At 41.3% G+C, this 27,635-nt stretch overlaps 2 protein-coding genes and 11 non-coding genes across 15 annotated transcripts in view; 6 read left to right on the top strand and 7 right to left on the bottom strand.

Moving 5' to 3' along the window:
- LOC109036822 (uncharacterized) overlaps positions 1-27,635 on the bottom strand; it is a 319,487-nt gene that overhangs the window by 160,979 nt on the left and 130,873 nt on the right. The window lies entirely within an intron of this gene.
- LOC109041444 (uncharacterized) lies at positions 1,179-26,672 on the bottom strand (the record flags this gene model as incomplete). Its single annotated transcript, XM_072302333.1, is given in 9 exon segments — positions 1,179-1,400; positions 1,938-2,111; positions 4,391-4,634; positions 6,503-6,624; positions 7,423-7,593; positions 8,984-9,104; positions 9,960-10,144; positions 10,797-10,991; positions 26,318-26,672. Coding segments are annotated over 9 exon segments (1,650 nt in total), but the record flags the coding sequence as incomplete, so codon positions are not given.
- On the top strand, positions 3,150-3,311 carry LOC140225177 (U1 spliceosomal RNA). Its single transcript, XR_011900314.1, has one exon. It is a non-coding gene; the product is annotated as a U1 spliceosomal RNA (small nuclear RNA).
- Positions 13,356-13,517, top strand: LOC140225176 (U1 spliceosomal RNA). The gene has a single exon (XR_011900313.1). It is a non-coding gene; the product is annotated as a U1 spliceosomal RNA (small nuclear RNA).
- On the bottom strand, positions 14,279-14,476 carry LOC140225179 (small nucleolar RNA U3). The gene has a single exon (XR_011900316.1). It is a non-coding gene; the product is annotated as a small nucleolar RNA U3 (small nucleolar RNA).
- On the top strand, positions 15,370-15,488 carry LOC140225184 (5S ribosomal RNA). Its single transcript, XR_011900321.1, has one exon. It is a non-coding gene; the product is annotated as a 5S ribosomal RNA (ribosomal RNA).
- Positions 16,558-16,674, top strand: LOC140225181 (U5 spliceosomal RNA). Its single transcript, XR_011900318.1, has one exon. It is a non-coding gene; the product is annotated as a U5 spliceosomal RNA (small nuclear RNA).
- Positions 17,868-17,986, top strand: LOC140225186 (5S ribosomal RNA). The gene has a single exon (XR_011900323.1). It is a non-coding gene; the product is annotated as a 5S ribosomal RNA (ribosomal RNA).
- Positions 20,459-20,577, bottom strand: LOC140225185 (5S ribosomal RNA). Its single transcript, XR_011900322.1, has one exon. It is a non-coding gene; the product is annotated as a 5S ribosomal RNA (ribosomal RNA).
- LOC140225180 (U5 spliceosomal RNA) lies at positions 21,760-21,876 on the bottom strand. The gene has a single exon (XR_011900317.1). It is a non-coding gene; the product is annotated as a U5 spliceosomal RNA (small nuclear RNA).
- LOC140225175 (5S ribosomal RNA) lies at positions 22,947-23,065 on the bottom strand. Its single transcript, XR_011900312.1, has one exon. It is a non-coding gene; the product is annotated as a 5S ribosomal RNA (ribosomal RNA).
- LOC140225178 (small nucleolar RNA U3) lies at positions 23,959-24,156 on the top strand. Its single transcript, XR_011900315.1, has one exon. It is a non-coding gene; the product is annotated as a small nucleolar RNA U3 (small nucleolar RNA).
- Positions 24,918-25,079, bottom strand: LOC140225187 (U1 spliceosomal RNA). The gene has a single exon (XR_011900324.1). It is a non-coding gene; the product is annotated as a U1 spliceosomal RNA (small nuclear RNA).

Raw genomic sequence — 27,635 nt, 5'->3', positions numbered from 1 at the left:
AAGCGCGGAAATTCCGCAAGAAGCCGCGGCCCATGTGGCCAACCCCTAAATCCGGCCCTGTGTGAATATATTGTAATAAGTAAATAGAAGTATACTGGGGGAAAAATTCAAAAAATAGTAGGTACTGGATACTCAGCTGTTTCCAAGAAACCATCGAGATTTCTCCTTTTCGTTACAGAATATTTCTGGCGCTAGGATGGAATCTTGTCCACGACTGGACGAGCACTAAATATACAGCCGGGGTGTCTATACTACTCCGGAAATAGTACTGATTTTTCAAGGGTGGGCTGGAAGTACTGAAAAAGCGCGGAAATTCCGCAAGAAGGTCCGACATTTTTTCCCTCATACCGCACGCGTGATTCATAATAAAGCCTGGAATGTATGCAATTCTCTGCGCGTTGATCCCTAAAGTTGTGTTTGCCTGCAAGATTGCGATTGAGCGGTTAATTAATCTTCGAGCCACCAATGAAATTTTGTGGCTACGTCATTTTTGTTGCAATTCGAGCGAGAATTTCGAATTTTTTCAAATTTCGTCAAATAGAGGTCTGAAAAGTACTGAATTTTATGTTGCGGAGGTACTGAATTTTTCACGAATGTACTGAAAAATTACTGTGAAATTACTGCTTTTTAGCTAGCCTATTTTTAGTAGAGACCCTGACAGCACTCAAAACGGAAGCATTCTGCTCCGCACCGATAATTTCAAAATCTTAATTTTTACTTTTTTCTTTTCTTGTACTTCCGGAGCAATCTGTAGTTTTCTATATAGCTGGTTCATGTTTTTGCGCCCAACCCAAGTAGCAGCGATTGCGTTAAATAGCGATGTCATCGGTGGTTATCGCGATTATATCGGTGGCAATATATCGAGATATTATCGCATTAAAAATTGCGATATATGGCGATTAAATCGCTAAAAATCGCAATTTTTGGTTCGATAAAATCGTGATCAATTTTCGTCGACAAAATCGAGATTAAATCGCTATATATCGCGATTTTTATTTCAAAAATGTCGCGATAATTGTCGGGCAATAAAAGCGCTATTTTTTCGCGATAAGATCGAGGATAATCGCCCAGACGTTGATGATCTTGGCGATTTTATCGCCGATAAAATCGCAATATATAGCGATATTTCCGTCGAGAACCTACTTGGGAAGCCCCATCCGTGTATTTATCAAACTTACTTTTGAAGGAGCTTTTTCACAGCTTGACACTTGAAACCGCGAAAGAGCTGTTCCATCTTGCTCGCTTGCACTGAATACCTGAGTTCCGCTAGATGTACTTTGAATACGGTCAGACGTTGGCGCTCCAACTTTATGGAGGGTAACACTCTCTATTGGAACATTTGACTTCCATAGACGGTGTTGGGGCTTCAGAGGTGTTAGTTGAAGTCTACGTTTGTAATCCTGAAAACGGGAAAGAAGGACGAACTAGTAAATGATCAGCATTCCAAGCATCTCGTATCATCAAACCTCCTTTATTTTTTTGCGTGAACAATATTCAGCTCAAGATGATTCGTCCCGGATTCCAGCGTTTCCGAACTGATGTGCGATACATAACATCGATTAAGTAATAAACCTCGGTAGATTTTGAATGTTTAGCCAAGAAATAGGATGATAGACCCCATGCATGAGCTTTAGGAATCATTCTAAACCAAAAAAATTCCTAAATTCATTGAAATGAGAGAGGGATTATTTTGAAGGAGAAAAAACTTCGCATTCGATGTAGAAATCAAATACTGCATCAAGAGCGCGGGTTTTTCCAAACAGAATCCTGCCTTCATTTTTCTGAGTTCTGCTAGTTTTCTTGGTAGAGAAGAAATTTTAATTTTTATCCGCAAAAAAAACAGGATCAGGTTTTGGAATAAAGAATTTCAGGAAAAAAATTATGAAGATTTCCCAAAATGAAAAAAAACTAGACACCCTGTTCAGGAATGATTTTACCTCTATCGATTTTAAGATCGGTAGGAGGGGACGATTCCACTTCTGACTGTCCTCAACCACCTCGCGAGCGTACTTGAAGTATTCCTCATCGCTCATCTTCCACATGTGCACGGATCGGTCCACCGCTCTCTTGTCCAGCTTCTTCTCCATCATCCGCAGATTCATATTCTCCACCTGTAAAAACCCTCTTTCATGATTTATTGCGAGGAAACATAGTGACTTCTTAAACTCCAGTAAACCTGCGTTTCGGGAATGCATCCGAAGCGGGATAACACGAGAGAGCAGGCGCTCTGATGCATGTCGTTTCGTGGTGGGCCGTGAAATTCGCCTTCAATTGACAAGGTAGGCAAAAGCGGAACCTCGGGAGCTACTAGTTGAATTCAGTAGCACATGAAAGACAAAAAGCAGGAATTTGGAGACTTTAACGCGGGAGTAGAAAAAACGCCGAGGCCCGGAGCTCAGAAAATAGTTGTAGTTCATCTGAAATTTTGAGTTTTGCTAACGTTCCTGCCACAAGCTACGGTATGGACGGACGATGGTCGGTAGATGCTTCTTTTTTACTTCATTTTTAAGCACCCCGTTGATGATAACAGATGTGAGGATAGGATTTTAAAGTATTTTGTGGTTCATAGGATTTTTGTAGGTATGAGCTCTTTTCGCTCTCTTACTGTTTTTTAGCCATTATTTGACTATTTCTAAATTTAGTATTAAACTCTTCTTAGCAATTAAAAAAAAAAAAAAAAAAAATGCCGGCGACCTTGAGTTACGTATAAGTGTAGAGACAGATTGGCCGTGCTTCAACAAAACCTGACTGGTGATTTTAACTCTTCGCCTTCGAATCTCCCGCACCTTGGTGACCATCTCAGAGTGCGATCTGTCCGTCTTTCGTGTGACCTAACCGAACCATCGGGAAGGACACAGCGCTCTCTGGCGACTCTTTGCTGTACATCCATTAGGTAAAGTGTGCAAAACCTTTCACTTCACGGAGGCCGCTCTTTGAACGGTTTAATTTTCTTCCTTGCTTTTAAATAATATTATGTGTCTGATGAATTACGTGAAGGTCAATTTCAAATAATGATCAATCGGTTGCACCAGCGGATTAAGCTCCAAATTTTTCTTAACGCCCATACGTACGAAATGAATATTTTGCACACTCGGTGACTGAGGGAGGTTCAATTTTGGTGGGTACCCCAAGCACCACCTTTTACACTCATACTTACCTGGCGTGGGGGCTACCGTGATCAAGAAGGCGGTTCCCCCAGGGCGAGGCCCTTCCATTGCACTCCGGTTGGGCTGACCCCTGCGAGTATCTCAAATGTAGATACCTCGGGCGCGTAATTTTTGGGAGTCGGGACTGCGTTCGCGCTGTCCCGGATAATCTGCCTATGTTCCCTATGTCTACTCATGTTATAAGTATGTGCGTACGAACCTATCATACTGTAGTGTATGAGTAGTAGATGTGGAGTTTTAGTCGGAGAATTCGATCTCTCGAAGGCCATTCTGACCAAATGGTTCGCCCGCACTGCCGTGGTAAGGAAAAACGTCGTATGATCCTTCAGGCGTTGCCAGATTACCATTGAAAAAACGCGAGTCTCTTGGTAGACTTTGGAATATTTTTCTTCGAATTTTTCAGGTACTTTTGTTCGCAATTTCACTTAAAGTTCGTGTAAATGTCGAGGAAAGTACTCTTATTGCCTCAAAAATAAACATTTTATCGAAGAAAATTTGGCAACTCTCAAATGTTCACGCGGCGTTTTTCCCTAACACGGCAGTGTAGGTATATTTAGCGGATATATCCTCTCCTAATATTTGGATTCATTAATTTTTAATGACGTTACACTCGTAGGTAGGATGTAAACATTTTTCAAAGAGACCACTTGAGGGTGGGGGAGTGACGGGGGTCACTTTCGCGTTTTGATGCGCTCACACCGCGCCTTAATTGCCAGGTCGTGGCGTTGAGCGAATATTCTTGATCGAGTATCATCCACCGTTGAGTGATTCGACGATTGTGCTTTTTTTTTTTTTTTTTTTTTTTTTTTTTTTTTTTTTTTTTAAACTGATATTCGACTTCTTCGTTGGTATCACTGAGGACCGTTGAAATTCGTCAATTTGAAATTTCGAATTCTTCTCGGGACTTGAATTCGATTTTTGAATTGATGCAATCTATGTCAGCAACTTCATCTTTCACCAGAATTTTTGTTTCGTCATTTCTCTCTGTTGTTGTGTTTTGCCATTTCAAGTGTGCTGTGTACGCAATCAGCGTTTTAGTGTTTCGTATTTTCACATTTTCTTCTTAATTTTATTTTTTTTAAAAAAAAAAAAAAAAAAAAATCATCTGAACTCTGTTTGGCTCCTGCTTTCACCTATCATCGGCATCACTCGGCATTCATCAATTCGATTGATGAATGATATTCGATCGCAAAAATTCTCTGAATACTGCTAAGGGTACCTACGCATTGTTCATCCCAATTTTCGCGGCATAATTTTGCCTTCTCAAAAGTGTCCTTCCTCGTCTCGTTGTCGATTCGTGCGTTGGAAATTTCTTTCAACCTTCTCTCCATCATCTCCTCTTTCAGTCTCGCGCGTTCCATTTCCCTCTTCCATTCCGTTTCCTTCAGATAATCGGCGAACATTTGCTTTTTCTCATCCGCCAGTTTCTTCCTGTGTCCTCGCCGTTCTTCCTCCTTTTGTAATTCCCTGAAACCGTAGTAGATAAAGTAAGTCAATATATATCGATAAAATTGGCAACATTGTCTTTCCTCTATTTAAACCCATGGAAATGTATCGATTCTTAGAGGAGGCCAGGTGCTCCGACAAGAATCGATTATTTAGCATGGGATTAAATAGAAGAATTTCGGTGCTGCTATTGCTGGATCCGCCTCTGATTAATGAAAAGAGTGAATTTAAATAGAAGGATAAAGCTGGATCATCGTGGTTCTGGATAATTCGCATGACTATATCCATTTTACTCCATTATTAAGAGTGATTTTATAGTCTGTGGCAGTACAGTGGCAGTACAGTGGCATGGCGTGCTTTGCGGTACATCTATCGCAAGCAAACAGTGAAATCAGGCATTTTGTCAAAAGCCTAAGCAGATAGGCAAATTTTGACGATCTACAAAATTTTGTCAATTTATGGCGAAGAGCTCACGATTTTTCACTATTTTTGGAAAAATAACTCTTCAAACCTACGAACTCTGTTTGTCTTCCTCTTCAATTGCCTCACGTATTTTTAAATGTTGAAATTCAAAAAATTCTGTATTTTACGACATGCTGAAAATTTCAAGATCAGTGTCTCTTCAGGAGCTAAAAATTGTTTAAAACACTATTGTGTGAGCAAATTTTTACCGAGAATTTTTTTTTGCTGGAGCAATGAATTATTTTGTCTGAAATTAGGAAAAGAAGCAGAATTTCAATCTAAGTTGGAATATTTGACTGGCCTGGGCATTTGACAAAATGCCTGATTTTGCTATTTGCCTGCAAACCCCGTGGAAAAGGATCGATAGAAATAGTGTTCGCAATGTACTAGTGGCGTGGCGTGCTTTGCGATATATCGATTGATCCGCTATTTAAACCTATGGAAAAGGATCGATAAACAGGGTGTTCGCAGCGAACACCTTAATAATCGATTCTTTACCATTGGTTTCAATGGCATAAGAATCGATACATCGCAATTCACGCCACGCCACTGCAATGTACACCTTGTCACTCGATTCTTTACCACGGCTTCGATTGGGAAATATCGATGATCAATCATTCGTCGCGCTTCGTCGCTGTCTGTGGAATGAGGATGTTGCATCCAAAAGGGGACATGGAGACTGTTCAGTTCTCCCAGTGTAAAATTTCACGAAAAAACTTACGGTTAACTCGCGATTATAAAAAAGCTTCGCTGCAAGTGGGCCAGTGGGGGATCATTAAAGTTTCATGATGTTTCACTGGAAAAAAAAAAAAAAAAAAAAACACATTGGATCTAGAGTCCAGACTCTTGAAAACATCGACAAGAAAAAATACTCTCGATTCAATCAGATTTAAGCTCAAATCAAGAACCAAGCCTCTTAATCTGAGCGGATTTCCTTTTGAATAAAGCTTAAATCTGCTTGAATCAAGAGTCCTTTTTCTTGTCAATGTTTTCAAGAGTCTGGACTCTAGATCCAATGTGTTTTTTTTTTCAGTGTTGACTATGTTTTGAAACTCTTTAAATACCGCCTCTTTTGCCAGGTTTTTTGAGATGTCCTGGGTTTTACCAGTCATGAACGGAGGCATTCTTTAAAATGCTCCTTGCGTTCCGAGCGATAACTATCCGAGCACGACCGTCGAGGGGTTGCATACTCGGAATTTTGAAGGCTAATATGTAAAGTATTCGCACCTGGGGAGAGATCTCAATGTGTTATTCTTTTGATCAAGAACCGGAGTTCCTTGATGTTGTACTCTCTCGTGGTCACAGCCACGAATCTGTCGAGCGTCGACCTCCTTTAATTGGTAAAAAGAGAAAAATGGGAAGCAGCAGTTCTGCTCTTATTCGGAATTTCTAAAGAAAGCTGAAAGAAAGCTCAGCAAAAATCTTACTTGATTAATTTCGCTGTTCTAATCCGTTCCTCTTCCTCTTCGTTGAATTCATCCCGTGAAGTCTGCGCAGTTGCTGCCATTTCATACATTCTCTCCGCTATCGCTACTTTATCTTGCACTTTCTGTGCACATTTTCCAATTTTGAAAAAAAATAGAAGAAAACAAAGTTATTTTAATTTTCTTTCTTTTTTTTCTTTCTTTTTTTAAAAGTAAATGAATTTATTGACGGTGTAAGTCCGCAACCACGTGTCACGGTTTGCGACGTCGCAGACTTCCTGTCATACTTTATTTTTTAAATGAGAAACTACTCAACAGCAATTCTTAAAAAACTTCCGTGATTTTTCTTCTCAGTTCCAAGAAAATTCTGCAGAAGCTTCAGCTTCAAGGAATGATGTCAAATTGTTCTTTTTTGAAAAATAAAATAGGAACGGAGATTTTCAAACTCCGCAAATGAGAGACGTGGTCTCGGTCTTACGCCGTTGACGTGTCGTTTCTAAAAGTCACCAAGTCCATTTTCCAGATGAGCCCTGGGCTGTATGAGCATATTAGCATCCTGGGGCTCATTTTGAAAATGGGATTTGTTCTCATTTTAAAAAAAACTCATTCATATGTGGCATTCTGCGAATTTTCAGATTCAACTTAACTACACACTATCGTAACCTGTGAATCGATCGACAAACCCGTGAATCGATCGACAAACCCGTGAATCGATCGACAAACCCGTGAATCGACCGACAACACCGTGATTAGATCAATTCACGTTTTTAATTTTCAATCTATTCATGTCGATCGAATCACCCTTTATGGAAATTTACAGTAATATCCCATGTTCTACCTTCCTTCTACCCCAATTTCGGGTTCTATTCAGGACCCAAAATTACGCCTCAATTCCACTTATTTTTTCCTGCCATTTCACTCACCTTAATTTCCAGCTGCCTCCATTCTCTTGCGCGTTCTTGCTTCGTGCGAGCTTGTTCCAAGACTGCCGCCTCCTTGGCATTCTCGTCCTCCTCTGTCATATTTATACGGTTCTCCATCATCTTCCGGTTTTCGTCGCAGCAGGCAATCAGTGCTTTCTTTCTCTCCGCGGCCTGAAGCATAGCAAAAAATAACTGGTTCGAACGTTCTTGAATCAAAACTATTTCACAGCTCGCGCGTGTGAAGTTTTTTTCTTACGTTCTTGTGAAATCATGTTTTCTGCTAAGAAGGGATACCGACTTTTTGACCTTGCATGCATACCTCATTCAGGAAACTCATGAACAGGGAATCCTGGATTAACAGGTTGCATTATTAGGAAATACAGCTCGGATAGAACTACTGAAGGGTTCTTAATCAGTCGTTGAATGAAATAAATTCGATTTTGGGTAGGTACCATGCCTCACTGGCATTTTTGTCCGCGCTAATCTGGGTAGAACTGTTTTATGTACCCAAAATCTAGATGATGCCATTTGATCTCCCTTCTTAGACATGAGCACTAAACTATTTTCTCCTCGAGGATTTACTAAAAGAGCGTCTCTTTCTTCTTTTAAAACGTCTTGTTTGTCCCTTTTGCCCATTATATTCTTCGTGCGAAATTTTTTGCGAATTTAGACAAAACAAATTTGAAGATTCTTATCGAATTCTAAGATAGTTAATACGGATTGCATACGCAGCCCCCGAAAAATCGTTCAAACTTCATGGCGAATAAAATTTCACCATTCGTGAAAATCCAAGCAATTTCATTTTGTATCTCTGATCCTAGGTAAATCAGGATAGAAATTTTTTAGGCAGCCCAGTTAGAATTGAAAGAAGGATAGGACCTCCTCGAGCCTCGTCGTCCGCAACAGCATGCTGTTGCGATTGATTTGCCAATTAATGGAAAAGTATCGATGAACAGAGTGTTCGCTACGAACACCTTAATAGTCGATTCTTTACCATAGCTTCAAATGGAAGCATCGATAATCGATCATTCGCCCCCCTCCCCATGATATCTACTTAGTCCTTCCCAAGATACTCGAGAGATTTTGCTAAGTAAGTGTGCGACATATCGTTCATCTCGGAAATTGTAAATGGATCCACTTTTCGGTGAGAACACTCAGGATTGCTCCTAAGACGACTTAATTTCTCAGAATTTTTTGGAGGAGGCCATTCAGACCCCCCCCCCCCCCCTCTCAAGCTCCGAACTTTCATTTCAGTCCCGAGAAAAGTTCTTAGTTTCGCCCATGCTTCCGCGCCAACTTATTCAAATCGAAACGATTATTTTAAGATGACCTTAATTATTAGTTTCGAACGTCTATATCGAAACATTTCAAACGAGTAGACTCCGTTCTAGTTAAGTCGAAATGTTTCGTCTGCCTGAGCAGATACAGATGTAGACTCCGTTCTAGTTAAGTCGAAATGTCTCGTCTGCCTGAGCAGATACAGATACCGTAAACCTTCGTGGGAACTTGAGAAGAATGAACTTATTTGAAAAATGTTCTAAATTAACTGAGGAAAACTTACTCGAGCATTTTCTTCCTCCTGTTTTTGTTTGAGTTCTGTTTGAATCAAGTGAATTTCGTCTAGCTCCTCTGCCAAGCGTCTTTCGTCCTCCTCTTTCCTCATCTGCTGATATTCCTTGAATCTGTCGGAAGATAAGTATCAAGTATGTAAGTTGAAAAATCGGATTTTTAAAACACTCCCCCAAATCATTCCCTCCACCACCCCTTCTCTACCAACCCACCTCCACCCCCCTCTTCCCCATGCATCGCTCTCAGATTATAGAAGGTAGGAGCGCAGCTCAAAGCTCACCTGTTAGGACGGAAGCATTCTTATTTATTGAAACAATCAAAGCATTACTTGCAAAATTGATAATGTTGCATTGAAAATCAGCAATAGTTAAATTTATTGACACAATAGGCAACGGTGGAATCAAGTTAAGGTGTGAGAGAAACGAGCAAAGCTTCAATTAATGTCGCGTACGATGAATACGGAACGAATTCTATTATGACACCTGGATGCAACTATTTAGGCGCCATGGATGACCGTGTTGCATACGCACGGGAGTGAAGGCGTTTTGACTATCAAGGCATTTACCACTTCAACCGCGGCGCGTCGCCTATTTTCTTCAAAATTTTTTGTGGCATTCTCGCAAGATAATGAACATGAACATCTTCATTTATCCCAAACTTTATCATATTTCATCAGAATCAACCCGAAAAATATAATGTTTTACATTCTCGCCTAAAATGACTATACCTTTGCTCGGTTGCGCATCGTGAAAAAAAATCAAAGTGAAACTTACGGAACGACCAGGCGGAGGGTGGTTGAACTTAATAAAGTCTTTCTGTATACCAAACTCTATCAAATTCCATCACAAGTAACCCGAAAAATATCATGTTTTAAGCTCGAGAACAGGAAGGGGGGGGGGGTGATTTTTTTATTGCGTGTATTTGTCCTTCCAGGACATGCCTCTAAGGTATTCAGTTGTGGAACTCACCTTTGTTTTATAGCTTCATTCTCTCTCTCGGCCTTCTCTTTCATTTCAATTTTCTTTTTTGCCAGTTCCAGTTTGTAATCTTCCGCCTCCTTTCTCCTTTTTTCAGCTTCTTCTTTCTTTTTTTTCTCCTCTCGCGCTTTCACCGTTCGATCGAACTCCATCTGAGCCTGCCGCTCTCTCAAAACCTTTTCAGGGATAAGTAAAGCATCGAAGTTAATGTACATTGCATATTTGTCTAAGTAATATTTTCAAAATATTAATTTAATTGATTTTTAAATTGAGTAAACAGTCTCCAAAATTTACAGCCTATATCTTCGGCAGTCCCTACTACCCTTCTGAAGGAAAGCACAGTGCGACTGATGCTGATGAGTAGACTTTCAGACAAAATCGACTTGAACCTCTTGCCAACCTCTCGATGACATGGCGTCTTACAGACCGGCCGCTTGCCCATCCTCGTATTTCACATGTCCATTTTTCAATTTTTGCTACAATTTTGGCAAAATATTATTCCTCTGAATGTGTGCTGTCAGAACTTCTATGTATAAAACTACTTTCGGTTGGCCCTTAATTTTCCCCCATATACCGCGCTCTTTTTTAGGAGGGCAAAATATTGTCGCATGAAACATGATACACCAACAACACTGCCGTGCCATGGGAAAACGCTGTATGAGCCTTAAGACGTTGCCATGTTTCCTTCAATAATAATCGAATTTATTGGAAAAATCTAAATATTTTCCCTAAAAATTTGTATTTGATTTTATTCGTAATTTAATCTAAAATATCCGATGAACCGAAAAACGAACGAACGGAGTTACAATGGGAGCATTCTCGTATTACCTCGGCGAATCGAAGAGCACTCGTGAGTGTTTTCATCTCATCTTTCTCCAACTTTGCCAATTGTCTCGCCTTTTCAACGGCGATTTTTTTCAAAAGTTCTTCCTCCTCGCGGATTCTCTTGTACCTCTCTTCTTTCTCCTTCTCTTGCTTTTCTAGCAGTTGCTTTTGTTTTTCATCTCTTATCCTTCCTAGACCCTGCAAGATTTTGAACGAGTTCTATGAAGCTCTTGCGAAAAAAACTACCAACACGTGTATTTATCATATTTTCCTCTAACGATAGGGGAATGGAAGGGGGACCGGGGACGGATAGTGGAAATAGATGTATGACACCCCAGCGTGATTTTTTCCTTGCGATTAGCTTGCTAGCGGCAAGATTTCGGCCCGCCTCCCTTTTCGAGCCCTAACCTGCCATGCTAAGGGAAAAACGCCGTATGGACCTTTAGGCGTTGCCAAATTTCCTGTGATAAAGCGCAAATTTCCTGGTAAAGTTATGAATATTTTCCTCCCAATTTTTCAAATAATTTAGTTCGCAATTTTACGCGCAAAGATTTTGAAAATGTATAGGAAAAATATTCATATTTTTCCTCAAAAATAAACATTTCATCGAAGGAAATTTGGCAACTCTGGAATGTTCATATGGCGTTTTCCCTTAGCACGGCAGTAGCGTACCGTGTCAGTTCGTGGAACTCATTGACAGGGAAAAATGTTTAACAACGTCCTGGACTAGAATCAAACCCAACCTGGCAACCTGGCGTATTTCCCGAGGAGGCGTCTCCTCTCTCCTGCTCCTGTGCCTGGATTTGGGTCTTCTACACTGCCGTGCTAAGGAAGAACGCCGTATGAACATTCGAGAGTTGCCAAATTTCTCCGAATAAAACATGTATTTTTGACGAAATTAATCCATATTTTTCCTTGAAATTTTCAGATATTTTAGATTAAATTGCGAACAAAATAGTCTGAAAAATTGGAAGAAAAATATTTGCAATTTCCCCGAGAAATTCGTATTTTATCAGAAGAAATTTGACAACGCCTGAAGGTTCATACGGCGTTTTTCCTTAGCACGGCAGTACATAGTACAGTGTTGCCGGGTGGTTTTCTTCCCGGTCGTCGAGTTCCTCGAATTGGCCTGGTTCAGGACGCGGCCAGGGTGGCAAGGTCCAAATCTTGCAACAAGGTAGTGGCAAGCTAGCCACAAGGAAAACTTAACGCTAGGGGCAATCAGAAAAAGTAGGCGTCCGATAGAAAGGATAGAAACCTTTTTGATGTTAGCGCTTGCACGCGTCCATTCCTCCTCGATGCATGATGCCCGTGTTTCTGAAGCAAGAAAATATGCAAACTCATAATTGAATCTGTGGTAATCTCAGAGAAAAAGTGGGTTGAAAACGAAGAGACCCCCTGAGAGACTGAACGAGATTCTTCCGGAAACGTTTGCCGTTAGGGCGAAGCTCCTTCTACAAAAAGTCGAACCAGTCCTGAAAACAGTGGTATCTGCTTTATTGCAATATCGATATATTTTTACGTAAATCTAAAGATGCTTAAACGCGTCATTGCCGTAACGAGCCAATTTCAGGTCTCATGCTCTGATCGCAGATCACAAGAATTTTCGACGCTGCACAGCCAGGCCGACGACGCGACTGTAATCTAAGTCCAGCCGCTAGATGCAACTATTCCGCCTCGGCGGATGTCCGTATTGCATATGCAAAGAAAATGAAGGCGTTTGTCTTGCGCTCGCGCCTGCCGCGCCGCCGCCGCCGCCGTGCGTGGGCAGTCGATGTCGCACGCAACGAGCTTGGTGCGTCGCGGATCAAATCACGTGAAAAGCTTAGTGTAACTTAATTTATCCAATATTTCAAACAAAAAAATGAAACGAGGTAAGCTATTACCTGCTCGATGTGTTTTGTGGCCGAGCGATTTGATCACATTTTTAAATTAAACTTTAATCAACTCCTGGAACCTAAAGGTATTCCTTGTCGCAAGGAATACCATGAATAATCGTAAGTTCCACAGTAACGCGGTCGTGAGGGACTTTATCCAGGCCGGATATCCCGAATGCGGTGTTTCGACGTCTCTACTTCGAATTTCCTTATCCTCTACATCTAATTATCATATCATATACTGTAAGTGTGTCAACCGACACTTTTCTAATTATCGAATGCTGAGTTGCTGGGAACTGATACTCAAGCGGCTCTGATTCGGCAACCACGACCATTTGCCGAGTTTGAACCTATCAAGTTTGAATCTCCCGCGTCAGGGAGAGAGCGCTGTCTGGCGGTCGATCTCCGTATCAGCGCAGATTAAGTGCAGCGTGTGCACGACGACTCACTCCGCTGGAGTGATTTGTTTCTGATCAGTTTCATTCTCTTTTCAGTTAGAAAATAATATTTTGTGACTGGTTAGCTGAAGGAAGTCCAATTTGAAAGAATGATCAATTGGTTGCAACAGCTAATTTAATTCATTTTCACACTCCATCTCAATGCGCACGAAATGAATATTTTGCACACTCGGTGACTGAGGAAGGTTCAATTTTGGTGGGTACCCCAAGTATCAGACTTTACTCTCATACTTACCTGGCGTGGGGGCTACCGTGATCAAGAAGGCGGTTCCCCCAGGGCGAGGCCCTTCCATTGCACTCCGGTTGGGCTGACCCCTGCGAGTATCTCAAATGTAGATACCTCGGGCGCGTAATTTTTGGGAGTCGGGACTGCGTTCGCGCTGTCCCGGATAATCTGATCAGTTACCCCTTTTGGCATAGCATCATGGATCATGTTGTCTCCGGCATTCTAATCCTCGATGCTGACGCTGGTAAGATGAGTCATCGATTTTACTGAAAATGTTGTCTATAGGTGGGAGGATGTTAGCCTGAACTGTATGAAGCGCTTGAAATTGGATTTTAAGCTGAACCAGGCAACAAAACGGACGGTATTTATGGTCCATCGCGAAGTAGAGAAATCCTCGACAAAAATACAGATTTAGAGAGGCCCTAAAGCTTGGATGTTTGTATGTCACAGGACCCTTAAATTTTAAGATTCGGGGCCCATATAGACTGGGAACCCCGGCCCCTGAGCGCTAATCCGGCCCTGGCCGCCAATGATTGAATGCCGTGCCTTAATTTTAACCTTACAATTTAAAAAGGTTAAATTTCTGGGTTCCCGAGAAATTTTAACCGTTGGTTAGACTCTGAATTTCAAAATATCCCACCAGAACGAAAATTATCAAACTGCAGACTGCCCGTATTTAGGTCGCCCAAATTTACCGCCCCTTTCACATAGCTATGTGTTAGGGTAGAATTCCTTCCCATTAGTTCGGCATGATGTTGGCAAGCCGTATAGAATTCTAGTAATTGAGGTTTTAGTCGGCGAAGCGCTTAAAACTATATTTACTCATTGATCGCGCACACCATGACGTACACTGCGAAGAGAATGCCTCGTGTGCATATTGATGCGACTGACAGGGGTAGTTTATACGGATAATAAGTGTTGATGACCACTCAGATTGCCCTCTCTCCCGACTCCCGAAGGAGGTGCGATCATCGATGATATACCATCGACTTACGTCGAAAGCATATCTGCCTCACGCTCAGAAGAAAGGACGAATCTCATCATCGTGGGTTGGGACTCTCCAAGATTGGAAAGTAGGAAGAACTATGCAACTACAGAAATGATCCTGTAAAGTATAGTCTTGCCGTTGAAGTGGCTCGTGCCGGACCCAGTTCAAATGAAATGACGAGACTTGCACACGAGCTGCACGTTAGGATACCGCAACGTCCTCTAGTAATACTATCAGGCAACGTATGAATGGAAAGAGACAATGGGAGCAGTGGCCAATGGGAGAGCTGATCCGCAGACGGCCGCGACGGGACTCCTCCCCGCTACTCACGCACGCCAACTACGTATGAATTGTGCATCTTCGAAGCGCGTCGCTTGGGAGCTTATACATGGGCTCTGATCACGACTTTCTTGGCGATATTTTGCCGCTCAGAAACAGCGAAATTCGCAACCCTACTTGAAGTTTTCCGAGAGCAGCCTCCGTCTTTCTCTCAGAGCTTTGGAATTAGTATTGGGTAGGGTAATAATAGCCCCCAAGTTGGTAATCCACGCTTGATAGTGAATCTATCTCCATCCTTGTCGCACCCATGGTCCTTGTATCTGTCCATCCTTTTTTTGGCCCTCCACCCGCACTTTAGGGACCAAATAATCCATTTTGGGACTTCAAATGGGCCAGATGTAACACCTACCTGGAAACTTATCGGCCAAATTATTTTTCTGATTACTTGTGCTTTCATATTTTAATCAGTTTCCGAGGCGATCCTGATTTCCTCAGCTATGACCTTGACGTTCCACATGGCTCACCAATCGATCGAAATGAGCTCATGCGCGCGCAGCTCGGCAGAGTTTCTTACACAAGATAAATGTGAGTTTTCACTCAGAATAATGGCATAGACTTAATTATTCGGTGCTCGAACGAAATTTTTTGTTTCATTTTTCCAACAATACAATTTAGAATATTGTTAGAATATTGAGTAACTTTCCGATGGGGCGTAAGCTTATATACTCGGAATGTTTATCATCCTCTCGCCAACGGCCATACCACGTTGAAAGCACCGGTTCTCGTCCGATCACCGAAGTTAAGCAACGTCGGGCGTAGTTAGTACTTAGATGGGAGACCGCTTGGGAACACTGCGTGCTGTTGGCTTCCTTTTTTCCTCATAAAACATATTTTTTTTACATACTTGATATGGATATGGATTGGATGAATGATTTTATCGTTGTTTTTTTTTCAATAATACAGGGAACCCGATGGTTTTTAGACGGATAACTTCACGGCCCTAACAAAGTATCAACGGACACTGCAATGATGAAGAAAAATTGGTCAATAACTGAACGCATCCACGTTTGGCTGTATACTGATCAAATATGCATTCGATTATCCTTCTATAAGCACTAAACAGCCCATTTGGCTTCCATTTTTTGGTTCTTCCCTCTCATAGTGAAAACCCAGTAAGTAAGCTGATGAAAAATTTGACTATACATTTTGAAATAGGGAGCCACTATTTCCGATTCATTTTAGAAGGAAATAAACAGGTGTGCTATCAATTAGTTTCCCGATGCAAATAGGTTTTTTTTATGGATGAGCCAAAAATAATAGTTCCTCATTTCAAAGTATAGTCCTATTAGTGATGCCTCAAAAAATCCAAGTGTTGTCTAGCGCTATCAACTAGTCGCATTTTCATCAAAGACATTCAATAGAGGCTTTAATTTCATAAATAATTTAAATATTGGCATGAGCTGATGTGTCGATAGGACGTGGGGAACTTGATGAAAAGTGACTTGTACGTTTGTTTTAAAATTTAGTTTCAATGGAAGACTGCCTGTTTCATGAATCGGTCGCACTAAGCCCATTCAGCATTAAGTATGAAAATGATTTTTTTTTTTCTTCTTTTTTTTTGATGATTTGAAATTTTCCTTCAATGCTCCTTGAAAAACATTTCCCGATGAAATTTTCTAAATTTTCCTCCAAGAAATTGAAGGAAATTTTAAATTTGTAACAGTAATTGACAGAAAAACTTAAAAATTGGAAAAGCAACACTGCATGGTGCGTTCAAGAAGTTTCAACCGAGGCTGACGACAAGCTATCATGACACGGTGGTTGCTTGGTTCGGTACTTTAACGGTAGGTGGCGCGTAATTTCCACAGCGGTGTGTATCCCCGCCCGACTCTATGAAATGAATTGAATTGGGTCCTCGCTCGATACCTCCGCCGTCAACTCTTGACTCTCTTCAAATCGCATAAATCTTTCGCCTTTTACTAAAGATTTCCGTGGAGAGGGTCAATTTATGAGTCTAATCTAATTTTTGGAATGCTCGACGAAAGTCGGGCACATAATCGATTACATCACCCTGCACCTACATCGTCACGTATCACAAAGTCAGCCGGACGGTAAATCCCAAACGACTGCATATCGTCACCGTAATCTTTTTCTCGGATGTTAATAGACTGCTGGACCCCATGGATCAAAAATCACTCACGTAGTGAACGCATACTTCGACGATACGCCGAGCTGATGAAAATTGTCTGGTATTCCGAGGAGTAGGTAAATCATCAGTATACGGCAATCGAGTATCTTCTCAATCGAAATACATACCTCGAAACTGGGCATTTTCAAAGTAGCTGCCTGTACCTGTCCTGTACCCCAGGATGCCCGTCGGGGTTCTCGGGTGTAAATCAGGAATCAGCATTTGTGCTGAATTCGAAAGTTAAATATCATGTGTACTGAACTTTCGGAAAAATGTGCGTCATGTGCTAGGGAATAAAATTTAAAAATTCGAGAAAGATCGGAGAATGAGTATCGCTGTTTTTGCATAACCCTCGATCAGAATTTAAGAAGGTAACAATTGCCATAAATGCCGTAAAATGTGAACAATTGGTAAAAAAAGACGAGTTTTTAAACGTTATCAAGAGTACCATTTGTCACATGTGCTAAGGGAGAAAAATTTCGATACTGGAAAGTCGTTTTTTTCGAGATACATTGATCAGCACGTGGAAAATCCACTTTTCCCGTCGTGTTTGAGCCGTTTCGGCCGACTTTCTAGTTTGCATCAGGCCCTTTATAAATCGATGAGTGTATATTTGTGTTGATGGGTCGAATAAACGGATCTTATGGTTAAAATAGAAAAAAACGTACCTTTTTTTTCTAGCATTCTAGGATGTAAGCTTTTGGCTGGTACCAATCAGTGGAAGGGAAAAAAAGGAAAGAAACGACAAAAACACCTCTCGGACGAGATGAGGTCGATTCTCAAGTATATTGAGGCGATAAATTCGATTATGACCTCCGTTTTTTCCATCAACCTCCAGTTTTCCGGAAAAATCGATTTTAACCGAAAAAATGGGCATTTTTGACGTTTTCGCGACTGCTTAACCCCCTTTTTTTAGCCTCGGGGAACAAGCTTTTTTGGTATTTCCGCGACTTGAATGAAACTTTTTATTTCATTTTTCCAACAATAAAATTTTGAGTATCGAGTAACCTGCCGATGGGGCGCAGAGCTTATGTACTTGAAACGTTTATCGATTACTCGTCAACGGCCATACCACGTTGAAAGCACCGGTTCTCGTCCGATCACCGAAGTTAAGCAACGTCGGGCGTAGTTAGTACTTAGATGGGAGACCGCTTGGGAACACTGCGTGCTGTTGGCTTCCTTTTTCCTTCATAATTTATATTTTCTTGTGCACTTACTTGCAATAGACATGGCTTGATAGAATTTTGATTTTTCGATCAGTTTTCTACAGAAGTTACTTTTTCCCGGGTTAATGAGCAAAATGGATGGTTTAACAGAATGGCTTGATAGAATTTTGATTTTTCGATCAGTTTTCTACAGAAGGTTTTCTGGAGTTAAAATGCATATAATATCAAACAGTATGCTTTCAAGACTTAAAACAGAAAAAATTAGATAAAGCTCGCTAAAAGTCCCTTCCACCCCCTCTAACTTTTTACCTAATTTAGGTAAAGATTTGAAACTTGGGGGATATTCCTAGGTCAAACGGAGCTACTTTTTGGTCCCCTCCCTCGGGGGGGGGGGGGGGGGGGGGGGCAACGGCCCCCAACTTTAAATTTTCAAATGGGAAGACCCCTTTGTGATAGCTCGTTCGAAAGAGCATAAAAAAAGAAAACTTTTCGCGCAAACCCTAAGTCAATATCTCAAACCGTTTCAAAATTTCAGCCGGTTAAAGTTCAAAATGGCCGAAAATTCACACCGGTTATTTGCCGATGGATCTGCGCGGAAATCGGTATTTGGGGGTATTTTGACACGAGAAAAACGAATTTGACGTAAGATTTTCAAAAAACCGAAATTTCCAAAATGGCCGCCGGTTAAAGTTCAAAATGACCAAAAATTGATTTTTTTTTATAAATCCAAGTTCAAATTTGTTTATCTTATGCCAATATTCTCTCAAATTCCAAGTTTTAGGCAAATCCATCAGGAAAAAACCTAGGTGAAAATTTTCGGCCATTTTGGAGAATTTGGTTTTTTTGAAAATCTGACGTCAAATTCGTTTTTGGTCCCCTCCCTCGGGGGGGGGGGGGGGGGGGCAACGGCCCCCAACTTTAAATTTTCAAATGGGAAGACCCCTTTGTGATAGCTCGTTCGAAAGAGCATAAAAAAAGAAAACTTTTCGCGCAAACCCTAAGTCAATATCTCAAACCGTTTCAAAATTTCAGCCGGTTAAAGTTCAAAATGGCCGAAAATTCACACCGGTTATTTGCCGATGGATCTGCGCGGAAATCGGTATTTGGGGGTTTTTGACACGAGAAAAACGAATTTGACGTAAGATTTTCAAAAAACCGAAATTTCCAAAATGGCCGCCGGTTAAAGTTCAAAATGACCAAAAATTGATTTTTTTTTATAAATCCAAGTTCAAATTTGTTTATCTTATGCCAATATTCTCTCAAATTCCAAGTTTTAGGCAAATCCATCAGGAAAAAACCTAGGTGAAAATTTTCGGCCATTTTGGAGAATTTGGTTTTTTTTTGAAAATCTGACGTCAAATTCGTTTTTGGTCCCCTCCCTCGGGGGGGGGGGGGGGGGGGCAACGGCCCCCAACTTTAAATTTTCAAATGGGAAGACCCCTTTGTGATAGCTCGTTCGAAAGAGCATAAAAAAAGAAAACTTTTCGCGCAAACCCTAAGTCAATATCTCAAACCGTTTCAAAATTTCAGCCGGTTAAAGTTCAAAATGGCCGAAAATTCACACCGGTTATTTGCCGATGGATCTGCGCGGAAATCGGTATTTGGGGGTATTTTGACACGAGAAAAACGAATTTGACGTTAGATTTTCAAAAAAACCAAATTCTCCAAAATGGCCGAAAATTTTCACCTAGGTTTTTTCCTGATGGATTTGCCTAAAACTTGGAATTTGAGAGAATATTGGCATAAGATAAACAAATTTGAACTTGGATTTATAAAAAAAAATCAATTTTTGGTCATTTAGAACTTTAACCGGCGGCCATTTTGGAAATTTCGGTTTTTTGAAAATCTTACGTCAAATTCGTTTTTCTCGTGTCAAAATACCCCCAAATACCGATTTCCGCGCAGATCCATCGGCAAATAACCGGTGTGAATTTTCGGCCATTTTGAACTTTAACCGGCTGAAATTTTGAAACGGTTTGAGATATTGACTTAGGGTTTGCGCGAAAAGTTTTCTTTTTTTATGCTCTTTCGAACGAGCTATCACAAAGGGGTCTTCCCATTTGAAAATTTAAAGTTGGGGGCCGTTGCCCCCCCCCCCCCCCCCCCCCCCGAGGGAGGGGACCAAAAAGTAGCTCCGTTTGACCTAGGAATATCCCCCAAGTTTCAAATCTTTACCTAAATTAGGTAAAAAGTTAGAGGGGGTGGAAGGGACTTTTAGCGAGCTTTATCTAATTTTTTTTTGTTTTAAGTCTTGAAAGCATACTGTTTGATATTATATGCATTTTAACTCCAGAAAACCTTCTGTAGAAAACTGATCGAAAAATCAAAATTCTATCAAGCCATTCTGTTAAACCATCCATTTTGCTCATTAACCCGGGAAAAAGTAACTTCTGTAGAAAACTGATCGAAAAATCAAAATTCTATCAAGCCATGTCTATTGCAAGTAAGTGCACAAGAAAATATAAATTATGAAGGAAAAAGGAAGCCAACAGCACGCAGTGTTCCCAAGCGGTCTCCCATCTAAGTACTAACTACGCCCGACGTTGCTTAACTTCGGTGATCGGACGAGAACCGGTGCTTTCAACGTGGTATGGCCGTTGACGAGTAAACGATAAACGTTTCAAGTACATAAGCTCTGCGCCCCATCGATACTCAAAATTTTATTGTTGGAAAAATGAAATAAAAAGTTTCATTCAAGTCGCGGAAATACCAAAAAAGCTTGTTCCCCGAGGCTAAAAAAAGGGGGTTAAGCAGTCGCGAAAACGTCAAAAATGCCCATTTTTCCGGTTAAAATCGATTTTTCCGGAAAACTGGAGGTTGATGGAAAAAAACGGAGGTCATAATCGAATTTATCGCCTCAATATACTTGAGAATCGACCTCATCTCGTCCGAGAGGTGTTTTTGTCGTTTCTTTCCTTTTTTTCCCTTCCACTGATTGGTACCAGCCAAAAGCTTACATCCTAGAATGCTAGAAAAAAAAGGTACGTTTTTTTCTATTTTAACCATAAGATCCGTTTATTCGACCCATCAACACAAATATACACTCATCGATTTATAAAGGGCCTGATGCAAACTAGAAAGTCGGCCGAAACGGCTCAAACACGACGGGAAAAGTGGATTTTCCACGTGCTGATCAATGTATCTCGAAAAAAACGACTTTCCAGTATCGAAATTTTTCTCCCTTAGCACATGTGACAAATGGTACTCTTGATAACGTTTAAAAACTCGTCTTTTTTTACCAATTGTTCACATTTTACGGCATTTATGGCAATTGTTACCTTCTTAAATTCTGATCGAGGGTTATGCAAAAACAGCGATACTCATTCTCCGATCTTTCTCGAATTTTTAAATTTTATTCCCTAGCACATGACGCACATTTTTCCGAAAGTTCAGTACACATGATATTTAACTTTCGAATTCAGCACAAATGCTGATTCCTGATTTACACCCGAGAACCCCGACGGGCATCCTGGGGTACAGGACAGGTACAGGCAGCTACTTTGAAAATGCCCAGTTTCGAGGTATGTATTTCGATTGAGAAGATACTCGATTGCCGTATACTGATGATTTACCTACTCCTCGGAATACCAGACAATTTTCATCAGCTCGGCGTATCGTCGAAGTATGCGTTCACTACGTGAGTGATTTTTGATCCATGGGGTCCAGCAGTCTATTAACATCCGAGAAAAAGATTACGGTGACGATATGCAGTCGTTTGGGATTTACCGTCCGGCTGACTTTGTGATACGTGACGATGTAGGTGCAGGGTGATGTAATCGATTATGTGCCCGACTTTCGTCGAGCATTCCAAAAATTAGATTAGACTCATAAATTGACCCTCTCCACGGAAATCTTTAGTAAAAGGCGAAAGATTTATGCGATTTGAAGAGAGTCAAGAGTTGACGGCGGAGGTATCGAGCGAGGACCCAATTCAATTCATTTCATAGAGTCGGGCGGGGATACACACCGCTGTGGAAATTACGCGCCACCTACCGTTAAAGTACCGAACCAAGCAACCACCGTGTCATGATAGCTTGTCGTCAGCCTCGGTTGAAACTTCTTGAACGCACCATGCAGTGTTGCTTTTCCAATTTTTAAGTTTTTCTGTCAATTACTGTTACAAATTTAAAATTTCCTTCAATTTCTTGGAGGAAAATTTAGAAAATTTCATCGGGAAATGTTTTTCAAGGAGCATTGAAGGAAAATTTCAAATCATCAAAAAAAAAAGAAGAAAAAAAAAAATCATTTTCATACTTAATGCTGAATGGGCTTAGTGCGACCGATTCATGAAACAGGCAGTCTTCCATTGAAACTAAATTTTAAAACAAACGTACAAGTCACTTTTCATCAAGTTCCCCACGTCCTATCGACACATCAGCTCATGCCAATATTTAAATTATTTATGAAATTAAAGCCTCTATTGAATGTCTTTGATGAAAATGCGACTAGTTGATAGCGCTAGACAACACTTGGATTTTTTGAGGCATCACTAATAGGACTATACTTTGAAATGAGGAACTATTATTTTTGGCTCATCCATAAAAAAAACCTATTTGCATCGGGAAACTAATTGATAGCACACCTGTTTATTTCCTTCTAAAATGAATCGGAAATAGTGGCTCCCTATTTCAAAATGTATAGTCAAATTTTTCATCAGCTTACTTACTGGGTTTTCACTATGAGAGGGAAGAACCAAAAAATGGAAGCCAAATGGGCTGTTTAGTGCTTATAGAAGGATAATCGAATGCATATTTGATCAGTATACAGCCAAACGTGGATGCGTTCAGTTATTGACCAATTTTTCTTCATCATTGCAGTGTCCGTTGATACTTTGTTAGGGCCGTGAAGTTATCCGTCTAAAAACCATCGGGTTCCCTGTATTATTGAAAAAAAAACAACGATAAAATCATTCATCCAATCCATATCCATATCAAGTATGTAAAAAAAATATGTTTTATGAGGAAAAAAGGAAGCCAACAGCACGCAGTGTTCCCAAGCGGTCTCCCATCTAAGTACTAACTACGCCCGACGTTGCTTAACTTCGGTGATCGGACGAGAACCGGTGCTTTCAACGTGGTATGGCCGTTGGCGAGAGGATGTAAAACATTCCGAGTATATAAGCTTGCGCCCCATCGGAAAGTTACTCAATATTCTAACAATATTCTAAATTGTATTGTTGGAAAAATGAAACAAAAAATTTCGTTCGAGCACCGAATAATTAAGTCTATGCCATTATTCTGAGTGAAAACTCACATTTATCTTGTGTAAGAAACGCTGCCGAGCTGCGCGCGCATGAGCTCATTTCGATCGATTGGTGAGCCACGTGGAACGTCAAGGTCATAGCTGAGGAAATCAGGATCGCCTCGGAAACTGATTAAAATATGAAAGCACAAGTAATCAGAAAAATAATTTGGCCGATAAGTTTCCAGGTAGGTGTTACATCTGGCCCATTTGAAGTCCCAAAATGGATTATTTGGTCCCTAAAGTGCGGGTGGAGGGCCAAAAAAAGGATGGACAGATACAAGGACCATGGGTGCGACAAGGATGGAGATAGATTCACTATCAAGCGTGGATTACCAACTTGGGGGCTATTATTACCCTACCCAATACTAATTCCAAAGCTCTGAGAGAAAGACGGAGGCTGCTCTCGGAAAACTTCAAGTAGGGTTGCGAATTTCGCTGTTTCTGAGCGGCAAAATATCGCCAAGAAAGTCGTGATCAGAGCCCATGTATAAGCTCCCAAGCGACGCGCTTCGAAGATGCACAATTCATACGTAGTTGGCGTGCGTGAGTAGCGGGGAGGAGTCCCGTCGCGGCCGTCTGCGGATCAGCTCTCCCATTGGCCACTGCTCCCATTGTCTCTTTCCATTCATACGTTGCCTGATAGTATTACTAGAGGACGTTGCGGTATCCTAACGTGCAGCTCGTGTGCAAGTCTCGTCATTTCATTTGAACTGGGTCCGGCACGAGCCACTTCAACGGCAAGACTATACTTTACAGGATCATTTCTGTAGTTGCATAGTTCTTCCTACTTTCCAATCTTGGAGAGTCCCAACCCACGATGATGAGATTCGTCCTTTCTTCTGAGCGTGAGGCAGATATGCTTTCGACGTAAGTCGATGGTATATCATCGATGATCGCACCTCCTTCGGGAGTCGGGAGAGAGGGCAATCTGAGTGGTCATCAACACTTATTATCCGTATAAACTACCCCTGTCAGTCGCATCAATATGCACACGAGGCATTCTCTTCGCAGTGTACGTCATGGTGTGCGCGATCAATGAGTAAATATAGTTTTAAGCGCTTCGCCGACTAAAACCTCAATTACTAGAATTCTATACGGCTTGCCAACATCATGCCGAACTAATGGGAAGGAATTCTACCCTAACACATAGCTATGTGAAAGGGGCGGTAAATTTGGGCGACCTAAATACGGGCAGTCTGCAGTTTGATAATTTTCGTTCTGGTGGGATATTTTGAAATTCAGAGTCTAACCAACGGTTAAAATTTCTCGGGAACCCAGAAATTTAACCTTTTTAAATTGTAAGGTTAAAATTAAGGCACGGCATTCAATCATTGGCGGCCAGGGCCGGATTAGCGCTCAGGGGCCGGGGTTCCCAGTCTATATGGGCCCCGAATCTTAAAATTTAAGGGTCCTGTGACATACAAACATCCAAGCTTTAGGGCCTCTCTAAATCTGTATTTTTGTCGAGGATTTCTCTACTTCGCGATGGACCATAAATACCGTCCGTTTTGTTGCCTGGTTCAGCTTAAAATCCAATTTCAAGCGCTTCATACAGTTCAGGCTAACATCCTCCCACCTATAGACAACATTTTCAGTAAAATCGATGACTCATCTTACCAGCGTCAGCATCGAGGATTAGAATGCCGGAGACAACATGATCCATGATGCTATGCCAAAAGGGGTAACTGATCAGATTATCCGGGACAGCGCGAACGCAGTCCCGACTCCCAAAAATTACGCGCCCGAGGTATCTACATTTGAGATACTCGCAGGGGTCAGCCCAACCGGAGTGCAATGGAAGGGCCTCGCCCTGGGGGAACCGCCTTCTTGATCACGGTAGCCCCCACGCCAGGTAAGTATGAGAGTAAAGTATGATACTTGGGGTACCCACCAAAATTGAACCTTCCTCAGTCACCGAGTGTGCAAAATATTCATTTCGTGCGCATTGAGATGGAGTGTGAAAATGAATTAAATTAGCTGTTGCAACCAATTGATCATTCTTTCAAATTGGACTTCCTTCAGCTAACCAGTCACAAAATATTATTTTCTAACTGAAAAGAGAATGAAACTGATCAGAAACAAATCACTCCAGCGGAGTGAGTCGTCGTGCACACGCTGCACTTAATCTGCGCTGATACGGAGATCGACCGCCAGACAGCGCTCTCTCCCTGACGCGGGAGATTCAAACTTGATAGGTTCAAACTCGGCAAATGGTCGTGGTTGCCGAATCAGAGCCGCTTGAGTATCAGTTCCCAGCAACTCAGCATTCGATAATTAGAAAAGTGTCGGTTGACACACTTACAGTATATGATATGATAATTAGATGTAGAGGATAAGGAAATTCGAAGTAGAGACGTCGAAACACCGCATTCGGGATATCCGGCCTGGATAAAGTCCCTCACGACCGCGTTACTGTGGAACTTACGATTATTCATGGTATTCCTTGCGACAAGGAATACCTTTAGGTTCCAGGAGTTGATTAAAGTTTAATTTAAAAATGTGATCAAATCGCTCGGCCACAAAACACATCGAGCAGGTAATAGCTTACCTCGTTTCATTTTTTTGTTTGAAATATTGGATAAATTAAGTTACACTAAGCTTTTCACGTGATTTGATCCGCGACGCACCAAGCTCGTTGCGTGCGACATCGACTGCCCACGCACGGCGGCGGCGGCGGCGCGGCAGGCGCGAGCGCAAGACAAACGCCTTCATTTTCTTTGCATATGCAATACGGACATCCGCCGAGGCGGAATAGTTGCATCTAGGGGCCGGGGGCTACGCGGTTACTCTAACAATAAGACGCGTCGTCTCAGCTATACAGTTCAAGATTCTCATCATGAAACCAGAAAATAAGATCGTTGTATCTTCGAAAAAGATAAAAGTGAAAATCAAAGGCTAAAGTGGTGTTGTAACGGCATCGACGAGTTTAAAGGTTTTTATGAAAGTAATATATTCGAAAAACTAAGAGGCTGAACATGCGGGGAATATATACCTTTTAGTTGCCTTCTCTTTGTTTTTCATCGGCTGTTTCGTTTAACAAAAGCGATCAACTTATTATCGGTTTAATTCCTCTTCTGTAAACTGAATCCGCAACTTACCGAAATAAGAAGTTTATAGTTTGCAAGCATTTTCTTCCGCTCCTCCGCTTGTACTCTTTTATTTTCCTCTTCCCGCTGTATCCTCCTCCTCCTCTCTTCGCCATCTGCGATAGGTTTTTCTAACTGTTGCCATTCACTTTGGTCTAGGATCAGTGCCCGTCTCTTCCTCGCGCTTTTGCTTGTGCCGTTCTTGTCGGCGAAAGTTATGGTCCGCATAGCTCGTTCTTATCGCACAATGGTTCGGAACGTGTTATCAAAAACTGCTCAGAATACGAAAAGAGGTCTGTTCTCAAGCGGCTTCCGTAACTTCCTCGACTGCAGTAGGTAAACAATGTCGTTGCTATGCTATCCCAGTACCTATATCTATCGATGCTACACCCAAGTAGCAATTGCATACTCAAAATATTGAAATTCCACTGAGTGTTATGTTTGTTGCGTGGCTCCTATTTGAAGGAGCCCCATTTATTGAAACCTGTTGCGTTGCATTTTTTCAGTGCATTGCATATTGCCTATCTTTTTGACAAATGGACCTTATTTTGTTGATTGTTTAAAATCGGCGTAAATCGGCTGAATGATGAACAAATATTGCAATTTCATGGTGAAAAATTTCAATATTTTCGTCGCACAATGCTACTTGGGGAGGACTGTATTCGGATTGACCATATAATTTTCAATAGCTGTTGCTGTTTTTTACGCGTTTTGGTTCATGTTCGTAAACGAAACGAACCGAAAGCTCAGCATGTTTTACAGAGCTAAGTATAATCGGAACGAGGACCATTGTGAAAGCCATTTTTGCATCACATAGTGCCAAGGATCCCAGTCCTCATAACGTTTTTGTCAGTGTCACCTCCGCCTTGAAGCGATAAATTTTCGATTCCTGACGTCGTGCGGTTGCCTAACTATAGTTTTGTAGGCGAATTTTGCCAACACTTCAAGAATCAAAGCGACAGTGTCGATTCGCGCCTCACTGCACACTTTTTGGGTAGGACCATTTTTATTCGAGATAGAGTATCCAATTTTTTCGCAGGATCTTGAACAACCAGTTTAATCCAAAAAAGGTGAGATAAAATTGATAGACCATCATAAGTACTTTATCAAATGAGAATTCCCGGATTTGCAGGGACGGCAAGTATGGCCATTGTTGTGGGGCAACAATTTCAATGGGAAAACAAAATAATTTTAGAATTTCTTATTTTTATTATTTAATTCAGCAACAGTTTCGCAGTTAAGACTTGACGAAGAATAGAGGCTTCCTGAATCCCCCTTAGCACATAATATCTCCTGCAGCAGGAAAACTATTTTTGCCTCCAGGTGGCAA

The sequence above is a fragment of the Bemisia tabaci genome, chromosome 7 (genome assembly GCF_918797505.1).
Source record: "Bemisia tabaci chromosome 7, PGI_BMITA_v3".
NCBI classification, from domain to species: domain Eukaryota; kingdom Metazoa; phylum Arthropoda; class Insecta; order Hemiptera; family Aleyrodidae; genus Bemisia; species Bemisia tabaci.
The sequence above is the reverse complement of the archived record's forward strand: the minus strand, read 5'-3'. Positions and strand labels throughout refer to the sequence as shown.